The sequence below is a fragment of the Lampris incognitus genome, chromosome 4 (genome assembly GCF_029633865.1).
Source record: "Lampris incognitus isolate fLamInc1 chromosome 4, fLamInc1.hap2, whole genome shotgun sequence".
Lineage (NCBI taxonomy): Eukaryota > Metazoa > Chordata > Actinopteri > Lampriformes > Lampridae > Lampris > Lampris incognitus.
The window spans coordinates 68,992,886-69,004,201 of NC_079214.1; the positions used below are offsets into that span (position 1 = coordinate 68,992,886).

The following is an 11,316-nucleotide window of genomic DNA, read 5'->3' on the forward strand; positions in this document are numbered from 1 at the left end:
TCGCTAATCGTTCATGCTGTGACTGATCAACTTTATATCTCTGTAGTTGCTACAGTTCTGCACATTGCCCTTGTTCTTGAAAATCGGTACCAGTATGCTTCTTCTCTACACTAGTACCACCAAAGAAATAAGACTAGGTCAAAACCTAGTATATGGCTGGACCGTGTATGGTCAATGTTCAAAAGTGTGGCAAATTTCTTAGAGGGGTAGTCAGTGGTAGTGTATATAACGTGAATTCCTGTATATTAAATGTTCATCTGCAATTTTCTGTCGTGGTCCCAGTAATATTTGTTGTTAAATTGTACTGAAGTCGCATATTACATGACATAGTTAAGCTACATTCGAGTAAAAAACGGGTTATAAATGCAGTTGCAAGAACAACTTTGCACTCATAGCTTGGGATGTTTGATTTGAAAGAGAACTTAATTGTAATTATAACCTTAACTCCCTCTCCTTTCATCTGTTTCTATCTGCAGATGTCTCTCATTTTTTTAAGACTCACTCTGTATTGAGTGTTTCGTCGGAGTGATTTTCTATTTGAGGTGCTTTAGCTGTGCGCTGTCCTTCATGCCTCTCAGCTCATGGAGAGCTGTGTTCTGTCTTACCCTGCTCTATGCTGCACTGTTACAGTGGGTAACCAGATGTGGAAATAGCAGCAAAATATTCCGTTCTTAGCATTTCAATAGTATCCAATATATACCATTTGTTAGCATGCGATAGATAAATGTGGAATGAGCTGGAACCGCTGCACCAATTCATTTTGAAAGAGTAACGCCAATAGGGAAACTCCCAGTTCTGTGTTAAGTAAGCAGTGACATTATTTTTCAGCCGACCAATCGTGTGACTTATGTGACGTCGTTGGTCACCTGATCCAGCAGCTCAATCTTATAACTTGTTTTCTAGGCCACTAAACATGATCCCTCAGTCAGTCACACTAAACGTGATCATTCAGTCAGTCACGTAAAACATGATCCCTCAGTCAGTCCTGCTAAACTTGATCGCTCAGTCAGTCACTCTAAACTTGATCCCTCAGTCAGTCACTCTAAACTTGATCGCTCAGTCAGTCACTCTAAACTTGATCCCTCAGTCAGTCACTCTAAACTTGATCCCTCAATCAGTCCTACTAAACTTGATCCCTCAGTCGGTCCTGCTAAACTTGATCGCTCAGTCAGTCACTCTAAACATGATCCCTCAAGTCAGTCACTCTAAACCTGATCCCTCAGTCAGTGACGCTAAACATGATCCCTCGGTCAGTCACTCTAAACATGACGACTCAGTCAGTCCCTCTAAACTTGATCCCTCAGTCAGTCATGCTAAACATGATCACTCAGTCAGTCACTCTAAACTTGATCCCTCAGTCAGTGACGCTAAACTTGACCCCTTAGTCAGTCACTCTAAGCTTGATCGCTCAGTCAGTCACTGTAAGTTTGATTGCTGTCAGTCACTCTAAACATGATCCCTCAGTCAGTCACTCTAAACATGATCCCTCAGTCAGTCATGTTAAACATGATCACTCTATCAGTCACTCTAAACAACAACAACAAAAACTTAGTTTTGTATAGCGCCTTTCAAGGAACCCAAGGACGCCTTACACTAGATAAGAAAAAAAAAATTGAAACAAAGATAAAAAAACTACAGACCATATGCCTTAGTAAAAAGGTAGGTTTTCAAGTAGTCTTTTAAAATTGTCCAAAGAAACAGCATTGCAGATCTCTGCTGGAATAGAGTTCCAAAGGGTGGGGGGGCTGCCACACTTCAGGCTCTATCCCCAAAAGTCCACAGGTTGGTGTGAGGAATGGAAAGCAGGCCTATGTCTGCGGACCACAGATTCCGGGACAGAATGCAGGGGTTGAGGAGTTCTGATAGGTACTGGGGGGTATGGGCGTGGAGGGATTTATAGGTGAGGAGGAGGATGTTATAAGAAATGCCGAATTTGACTGGGAGCCAGTGAAGGTGGCCAAGGGTGGGAGTGATATGTTGCCAGGGCTTGGTGCGGGTGAATACCCTGACTGCTGAATTCTGCACATACTGAAGCCTGTCTAGGGATTTGCTAGGTACCCCAGACAGGACTCCATTGCAATAATCCAGGGGGTGAGGTGATGAAGGCATGGATGAGGGTCTCTGCCAACGAGTCTGATAGTAATGGCTGGAGTCTGGAGATGTTTTCGAGGTGAAAGAAAGCAGATTTGGCGACAGATTTGATGTGTGACTGGAATTCCTCAGTCAGTCATACTAAACATGATCCCTCAGTCACTCTAACATGGTCGCTCAGGCACATTCACGTTCGTAGGGCTGGTCCAGTCCAGGCAACAAAAAAAAAATGTTGGAAGTATTTATGATGGGTTACCATCAAATGGTGATACTCTTCAGCAGTTGAGGTTCTGTCTTTGATTACTTTAGTAAGGTGTATTGACAACCGGTAGTTCAGGAATCCAGTGGATTGTATTGGGTGAACTGCTTTGAGCATTTGTGATGCTGGGCTGTTATCTTGTTTCAGGATCTACAGAGGAGCCCTCTGGATCTTGGGGGAATACTGCAGCACCAAGGAAGACATTCAGAGTGTGATGACAGAAGTCCGCAGATCACTGGGCGAGGTTTGTGCAACTTGAATTGTCTGTATTAACATGAACACAACCCATCTTACCAGTCTCAAAGTGGGAGTGAGCAATCCTGGACAGAAGTTAGTAAGAGCTAGCTATATTTTGAAAACCTACTGCAAAATATTCAATGCCCCTTCATTTCTGCATAAGAGCCTTGTGGACATGCAAACTGGTTGACAGCAAGTATGGGCCAATGGAGACACTGGCTTGTAAATAGCTACTGATTATTTAGAAGCTAGAACATTTATTTAGCAGCTAGAAAAGCGCTATATAAAATGCAACTTGATTGATTGATTGGCTGATAAGGAGCAGGGTGATGCAGTGGTTAGCATGGTCACCTCACAGCAAGAAGGTCCTGGGTTTGAGCCTCGGAGTAGTCCAACCTTGGGAGTCGTCCCGGGTCGTCCTCTGTGTGGAGTTTGCATGTTCTCCCCGTGTCTGTGTGGGTTTCCTCCGGGTGCTCCGGTTTCCTCCCACATTCCAAAGACCTGTAAATCAGGTGAATTGGCCATACTAAATTGTCCCTAGGTATGAGTGTGTGTGTGTGTGTGGGCGGGCGGGCCCTGTGATGGCTTGGCGGCCTGTCCAGGGTGTCTCCCCACCTGGCACCCAATGACTGCTGGGACAGGCTCCAACATCCCTGCGACCCGGAGCAGGATAAGCGGTTTGGATAATGGATGGATGGAAGGGTGATAAGGAGCGCACACAGAGAAAACTTTCTGTCTCCGCTTACAGCATGTTGTTCAGTCGCAGAGACCAGATGTTTCTCTCAGTGCATCTACTTACTTAATAGCTGCCGGGAGGTAGAAATAGTTTGACCAAATATTATAAAATGTGTTCTAAATTAAAATGGCTAATAGCCACTTTAACATCACTGACAACTTTCCTGGACTTCGATCCTCAGATCCCCATAGTGGAGAATGAGATCAAGAAGGAGGCTGGAGAAGTGAAGCCAGAGGAGGAGGTCAGTGTGGCTCCAGCCCAGAAGCTGGTGACAGAGATGGGCACTTACGTGACACAGAGTGCCCTCAGCACTTCTCGGCCCTCCAAGAAAGAGGAGGACAGGTAAAGAAAAAGGAAAGGACATTGGGGTTAAAACCAGGCGTAGATCCGTTTTAAGTTTTCTTTTTCATTATCACTACAGAATGGTTTTATTTTTGAGTTGCCTCTAGCTTCACACAGTGTTGCTGTCCCATGTTTTGATCCAGGCCTCCGCTCAGAGGGTTCCTGATGGATGGAGACTTTTACGTGGCAGCTTCTCTGGCCACCACACTAACCAAAGTGGCCCTGCGCTACGTTGCTATCGTTCAAGACAAAAAGAAACAAAATGTAAGCAGTCCTTGTCACTGAAAAATTTAAGTGAAGTTCCCATGACCATATAGCACCAGTTCCAGCATGTAGCTGGTCTTTAAATAGTTTAAATGGGAGGTTTTCAGATCTCTTCTCCTGATCCTAATGCTGTTCATTTGTTTTTCAGTCATTTGTTGCAGAAGCCATGCTGATCATGGTCACTGTGTTGCACCTGGGCAAGTCCTCTCTGCCCAAGAAGCCTATCACGGACGACGATGTGGATCGCATCTCACTGTGCCTGAAGGTTCTGTCGGAGTGCTCGCCGCTTATGGACGACATCTTCAACAAGGAGTGTCGAAAGTCCCTGTCACACATGCTCACCGTCAGACTGGAGGAAGAGAAGCTATCGCAAAAGGTAACGCCTGTTTACTTCTAGGGATGTCTTTCAATACGAAACTTGTGATTGTGTTATATATCTTAAGAATGGTAGGAGAGGGGCGTCCAGGTGGAGTGGCGGTCTATTCTTTTGCCTACCAACATGGGGATCGCCGGTTCGAATCCCCGTGTTACCTCCGGCTTGGTCAGGCGTCCCTACAGACACAACTGGCCGTGTCTGCAGGGGGGAAGCCGGATGTGGGTATGTGTCCTGGTCGCTGCACTAGGTCGGGCGCCCGTTCGGCGGGGGGGGGGGAGGGGGACTGGGGGGAATAGTGTGATCCTCCCACGCGCTACGTCCCCCTGGTGAAACCCCACTGTCAGGTGAAAAAAACAGCTGGTGACTCCACATGTATGGGAGGAGACATGTGGTAGTCTGCAGCCCTCCTGGATCAGCAGAGGGGTGGAGCAGCAGACGGGATGGCTCGGAAGAGTGGGGTAATTGGCCAGGTACAATTGGGGAGAAAAAGGAGGGGGAGAAAAAGAATGATAGGAGAGTATGACCAATATGGGAAAAAACAAAGATGTGATGTTTTCTAACCAGATGGTTTCAGGTCTTCCTTGTGAAAAGTTTCCTGTTCACAGTGTTTGTCATTGTGTTTTCTTTGCGACTGATTAATGTCCTTACTTTTTTTATTATAATTTTTTTTTCATGGCTTTTTGTTGGGAGAGATTATGTCTGTAGGTGTACGCTGGACTCACCGTGTTTTGTACAGTACAGCAACGGGTGATAAAATGGGATTGTCTGTACTGGTAAATAATTGAACCGTGTCACTGGCCTCCTTCCTCCTACCACAGAAAGAGTCTGAGAAGCGGAACGTAACCGTGCAGGCCGACGACCCGATCTCCTTCATGCAGCTGACAGCCAAGAATGAAATGACTTCTAAGGAGGACCAGTTCCAGCTCAGTCTCCTGGCGGCAATGGGCAACACTCAGAGGAAAGAGGCTGCGGACCCCCTGGTCTCTAAACTCAACAAGGTATTCCTCTGTCCCAGCATGCAACAGTTGTTCAACTGGAATATTCCTAGAAGAGTCTGGAAAGAGAACAGAGTGACTTGTTGTGAGGCTGTAGACGTGCTTCTTTGTTGAAAACTCAGTTCAGTCTCATCATTAACCTTACCATTCAAGGTTGCTAATGACTTTGGGTAGCTGCTAGGGTTTGGTAATTTGAGTCAGTACCAGTACTTGGAATTCAGTATCAGTACCCAATGGTACCTTTTTTTGATACTCTATCTGTAATAACAAAAATGAAATTTCAGCTGTAAAAAACAAGTCCAAATGTCTCAATTCCGACTTTATTTATTTAGAACGTTTTGTTTTTTATTTTGAACATTTTCTTGTAACACACCCACACACACAAATAAAACCTCTCCCTACCTCCCCTCCAACCTCCAGCCTGTCAGTCACCAGGGCGTAGCGGGAAAACGCTGGCCTTTGTCTTTAAGGAAGCACATGTGATATGCTGATCTTTGAGTCGTAGCAGGGAAATCTCGTTACTGTAGTGGGGTTGAGAAGAACAGTAGTTTAAAAAAACAAACAAATGAGGGTAATTGAGGGTGAAAAGAGTGGGGTAATAGGCCAAGTGCAATTGGGGAGAAAAGGGGGGGGATTCCCCCCCCAAAAAAACAAATGATCAAAATTCTGCTCACCATCGTCCTGACTGTGTTGGACATGAACAAGCTGTAGGTTTAGGGGAGGGGTAATGTAGTCTCGCTCTCTCTCTCTTTTTCTAACATATACTCTGTCACCCAGACGTGCACTTGCACCAAGCGGTAAACTAGCAGGGATTTTTTTTGATGGGCTTATAAGGAATCTTATCAATACTTATTTTGATTCACAACACAACCCGTTCTCAAGGTACCGAAATTTGCCACCGATTGATCTAACGTGAATAGGTACTCGGTATTGACGTAATTTGGTCGGTACCCTTAAAAGTTTCGTTCTTCGGTACCCAACTCTAGTAGCTGCACAGAATCTACAATTGGTAATTTCAGGATGTTGCAAAATGTTTTGTAGTTCAACAACCAGCAGAGGGCTCTGAAATTGAAAATTTTCAGCCACAGCAAACAGAAATATTGTCTATTCTGCAAGGCAGGGAAGAGTCTTTCGGTATTTTTGTGGTTTTGGCTGCATGTTGGAAACTCATTCACTCTCCTCCTCCAGGTGACCCAGTTAACTGGCTTTTCCGATCCAGTCTACGCTGAGGCCTACGTCCATGTCAACCAGTATGATATAGTATTGGACGTGCTGGTGGTCAACCAAACCAATGACACTCTCCAAAACTGTACCCTTGAGCTGGCCACTTTGGGTGAGTCACTTTGGTTGTCATTTAATTTGGAGTCAGGAACACTTTATCTGTCGAAAGTTACTGATGCCACTTAACGGAAATATGGTTTCCCCCAGCCCACATTGGTGCAGCACAAAGACGAAAACACATATCCAAACATTACAGGAACACATATTTCAAACTACAAAAAAATCACTGTCTGGCGTCCAGGTAGCGTAGCGGTCTATTCCATTGCCTACCAACATGGGGATCACTGGTTTGAATCCCTGTGTTATCTCCAGCTTGGTCGGGCGTCCCTACAGACACTATTGGCCGTGTCTGCGGGTGGGAAGCCGGATGTGGGTATATGTCCTGGTCGCTGCACTAGCGCCTCCTCTGGTCGGTCGGGGGCGCCTGTTTGGGGGCGGGGGGGAGAGGGGGAATAGCGTGATCCTCCCACACACTACGTCCCCCTGGTGAAACTCCTCAATGTCAGGTGATAAGAAGTGGCTGGCAACTCCACATGTATCAGAGGAGGCATGTGTAATCTGCAGCCCTCCCTGGATTGGCAGAGGGGGTGGAACAGCAACCGGGACGGCTCGGGAGAGTGGGGTAACTGGCCGGATACAATTGGGGAGAAAAAGGGGAAGAAAAAAAAAGAATCACTGTCCAAGAGAACAAACACAGGATGACTGTCGGAACTTCTGGTCTGCATGCTAGCAGGGAAATACTGTCTGTGAATATATACTGACTAAACTGTCTCAGTATATACTGACTAAACTGTCTCAATATATACTGGCTCAACTGTCTCAGTATATACTGACTAAACTGTCTCGCTATATACTGGCTCAACTTTCTCGCTATATACTGACTAAACTGTCTCAATATATACTGGCTCAACTGTCTCAGTATATACTGACTAAACTGTCTCGGTATATACTGGCTCAACTGTCTCGGTATATACTGGCTAAACTGTCTCGGTATATACTGGCTCAACTGTCTCGGTATATACTGACTAAACTGTCTCGGTATATACTGGCTCAACTGTCTCGGTATATACTGACTAAACTGTCTCGGTATATACTGGCTCAACTGTCTTGGTATATACTGGCTAAACTGTCTCGGTATATTCGGACTAAACTGTCTCGGTATATACTGACTAAACTGTCTCGGTATATACTGACTAAACTGTCTCGGTATATACTGACTAAACTGTCTCGGTATATTCTGACTAAACTGTCTCGGTATATACTGACTAAACTGTCTCGGTATATTCTGACTAAACAGTCTCGGTATATACTGACTGAACTGTCTCGGTATATACTGACTGTATATACTGACTAAAGACTCATGAAGTAGTGCTGCCATGATTGTATACATGATATCATCAGAAAACTTTGCACTCTACAGGTGACCTTAAACTGGTTGAGAAGCCGTCTCCTCTGACTCTGGCCCCTCATGATTTTGCCAACATCAAGGCTAATGTGAAGGTGGCTTCCACGGAGAATGGCATTATATTTGGCAACATCGGTAAGAGAATATGTCAGAAGACGTTTTGTTCTATTATCACTGCCATTGTTCTTTTAATTGAGTTATTTTTTTCTCATTTTCTCCATGTGTACATGGATCCCTCATAGTGTATGACGTGTCTGGAGCTGCAAGCGACAGGAACTGTGTTGTCCTTAGTGACATTCATATAGACATTATGGACTACATCCAGCCGGCCTCCTGCACGGACGCAGAGTTCAGACAAATGTGGGCAGAGTTCGAATGGGAGAACAAGGTATTCCACATAACTTATAACCTGGGTGACTGAAATGAAGCTGCATAGACAGATATGCCTTGCTACAGATGAATGTTTAGATTCTGTCAGATTTTGAGTCCCGAGCCGGTTTGGCAGGCTCGCAGTTTGGGGTTCTCTCCACTCCCCCTCTCACCTGTCAAACCAGATGATGTGATCAGGGAGGGACTGGGTTCTGCAAAGCTTTGTTTGTCCTGATATCAAGGGAAGACATTAACTAACAAAGACATGCAAAACAATGGCCACATGTTTGTGGGAGACTTACAGTGTCAAAATATGAGTGGAGGCGGGTGTCAGGGTAGCGTAGCGGTCTATTCTGTTTCCTACCAACATGGAGATCGCTGGTTCGAATCCCTGTGTTACCTCCAGCTTGGTCGGATATTCCTACAGACACAAATGGCTGTGTCTGAGGGTGGGAAGATGGATGTGGGTACGTGTCCTGGTCACTGCACTAGCACCTCCTCTGGTCGGTCTGGGCGCCTGTTCGGGCGGGGGGGACTGGGGGGAATAGCATGATCCTCCCTCACACTACGTCCTCCTTGTGAAACTCCTCACTGTCAGGTGAAAAGAAGCAGCTGGTGACTCCACATGTATCGGAGGAGGCATGTGGTAGTCTTCAGCCCTCCCCGGATCAGCAGAGGGGGTGGAGCAGAGACCGGGACGGCTCGGAAGAGTGGGGTAATTGGCCGGATAAAATTGGGGAGAAAAAGGGAGGGAAAAAAATACGAGTTGAAGCTAAAGCTGACTGTCTGTGTTGCAGGTGACAGTAAACACCAACATTACTGATCTGAATGAGTACCTTCACCACATCCTCAGCTCCACCAACATGAAGTGCCTGACTCCAGAGAAGGTCAGTATGTGAAGTAACCTACAGCACATGGCAGGACGAGTTCACGCTGATATCTACATATCTCTCTTTACATGCACATATGATGGCTTGAAGAGCTGAGAATTTGAAACATGTTTTGATCACACAGTTTTGCTGTTTTACTAAATGGCCTTATGTTATCATAGTATATAAATATGTACAAATACATATTTATTATATTTTTATAAACATACAGTATTTATATTTATTATATTATAGTTATATAAATATAAATATACAGTATTTATTATATTTATATACATATAAATATACAGGATATAAATATATAAATAGTGTACATCAGTATGCTATTTCTTGAGGTCATGTGTCCCGCCATAAATTATTTGAAAGATTGTCCCAATAAGAGTATTTTACTGCTATTATGTGAGCCTGTGTGTTTAGAAGTATTCTGATTATGTCCTCACTTCCTGTATTTCTGATCATGTCCTCACTTCCTGTGGTTCTGATCATGTCTCACTTCCTGTGGTTCCACAAACTAGGCACTTTCTGGCTTCTGCGGCTTCATGGCTGCCAATTTGTATGCCCGCTCCATCTTTGGAGAAGACGCCCTGGCCAATGTCAGCATTGAGAAGCCCATCCACCTGGGGCCCGAGGCACCTGTCAGCGGGCACATACGCATTAGAGCTAAAAGCCAGGTGGGTCTGAAGCCTGACATCAGTACCGGCCCCTCGCCCCCAATACCTGCTGTGTCTGTAAAGACAAGGGGAAGAAGATTTACTTGATTTGGGTGAAAGCTGTGTAATCAAAAGGCTTTTATTTTGACATGGGGCATCAACTGCATTTACTTTCCTCTTGAATGAATGTGAATATGTGTAGGGAATAAATAATGACTGACTGATGTGATGTTTTGATAATTATTTAAAACCTGTTTTAGTGAGTCAACTGCTATAAACTCTTCTCTTCTTTCTAACCAAGGGCATGGCCTTGAGCCTTGGGGACAAGATCAACCTCTCCCAAAAGAAAGCAGCGGTGTGAAGCTCCTCTGAACAGCACCCAGACTGATCCATCTGAACAGCATCCAGACTGATCCATCTGAACAGCACCCAGACTGACCCGTCTGAACAGCACCCAGATTGACCCGTCTGAACAGCACCCAGACTGACCCATCTGAACAGCACCCAGACTGACCCGTCTGGAATGTAAGAGTCTCGTGCTGTTTTCAGATGCCGCCTCTCTGCCACCATTCTTCACCGTTCACCGTTCTTCTCATATAAGAGCTCGCTGTGGCCACTTTCTTCAATTCTGTTTTTCTTTTTTTTTTAATCTCACACCACGTCTTCATGACTGCGCCTAGCATTCCCCTAAGTCATGCTCTTTCTCCTCGTCTGACCTTTACTTTTCAATAAACATGTATTTAAACAAAAGAAGGTATATGTCTTCGTGTCCTTGCTGTATTCATTTGATGATATCGTGTTGGCTTCGTTTTGGGCTGTGGCACACATTCCACTTTATTCTTGCATTGCTTCAGCTAAAATAGATTAATATTTTAAATAAAGAAACAGAAGAAATGGGTTTGTTGTGCCCTGCCCGCTGATGTCGACATGTATATGATTAGGCCTAATTTACAACTCCAGAAGAAAAGGGAACCCTCCATGTAGGAAGCCCCCATACCATCAGTCTAGTTTAAAAGGACATACAGGACGTCCGGGTGGCGTGGCGTATTCTGTTGCCTACCAATACGGGGATCGATGGTTCAAATCCCAGTGTTACCTCCGGCTTGGTCGGGCATCCCTACAGATACAATGGGCCGTGTCTGCAGGTGGGAAACTGGATGTGGGTATGTGTCCTGGTCCCTGCACTAGCGCCTCCTCTGGTCAATCGGGCACCTGTTCGGGGGGCAGGGGGAACTGGGGGGGAATAGCGTGATCATCCCACATGCTACGTCCCCCTGGTGAAACTCCTCACTGTCAGGTGAAAAGAAGCGGCTGGCGACTCCACATATATCGGAGGAGGCATGTAGTAGGCTGCAGCCCTCCCCGGATCAGCAGAGGGGGTGGAGCAGCGACCAGGACGGCTCAGAAGATTGGGGTAATTG

At 45.5% G+C, this 11,316-nt stretch overlaps 1 protein-coding gene across 1 annotated transcript in view; it reads left to right on the plus strand.

The window, feature by feature from the left end:
- Nucleotides 1-10,642, plus strand: part of copb1 (COPI coat complex subunit beta 1) — a 40,500-nt gene extending 29,858 nt beyond the window's left edge. Inside the window, exons 12-22 of the mRNA XM_056278247.1 lie at nucleotides 2,498-2,594; nucleotides 3,505-3,665; nucleotides 3,809-3,929; nucleotides 4,078-4,305; nucleotides 5,124-5,303; nucleotides 6,489-6,633; nucleotides 8,002-8,121; nucleotides 8,229-8,374; nucleotides 9,153-9,242; nucleotides 9,761-9,916; nucleotides 10,197-10,642. Of these exons, the coding sequence (XP_056134222.1) occupies nucleotides 2,498-2,594; nucleotides 3,505-3,665; nucleotides 3,809-3,929; nucleotides 4,078-4,305; nucleotides 5,124-5,303; nucleotides 6,489-6,633; nucleotides 8,002-8,121; nucleotides 8,229-8,374; nucleotides 9,153-9,242; nucleotides 9,761-9,916; nucleotides 10,197-10,256 (1,504 nt within the window). The 3' untranslated portion in view covers nucleotides 10,257-10,642. The remainder of the gene's footprint in view (nucleotides 1-2,497; nucleotides 2,595-3,504; nucleotides 3,666-3,808; nucleotides 3,930-4,077; nucleotides 4,306-5,123; nucleotides 5,304-6,488; nucleotides 6,634-8,001; nucleotides 8,122-8,228; nucleotides 8,375-9,152; nucleotides 9,243-9,760; nucleotides 9,917-10,196) is intronic.
- The last annotated feature ends 674 nt before the right edge of the window (nucleotides 10,643-11,316 follow it).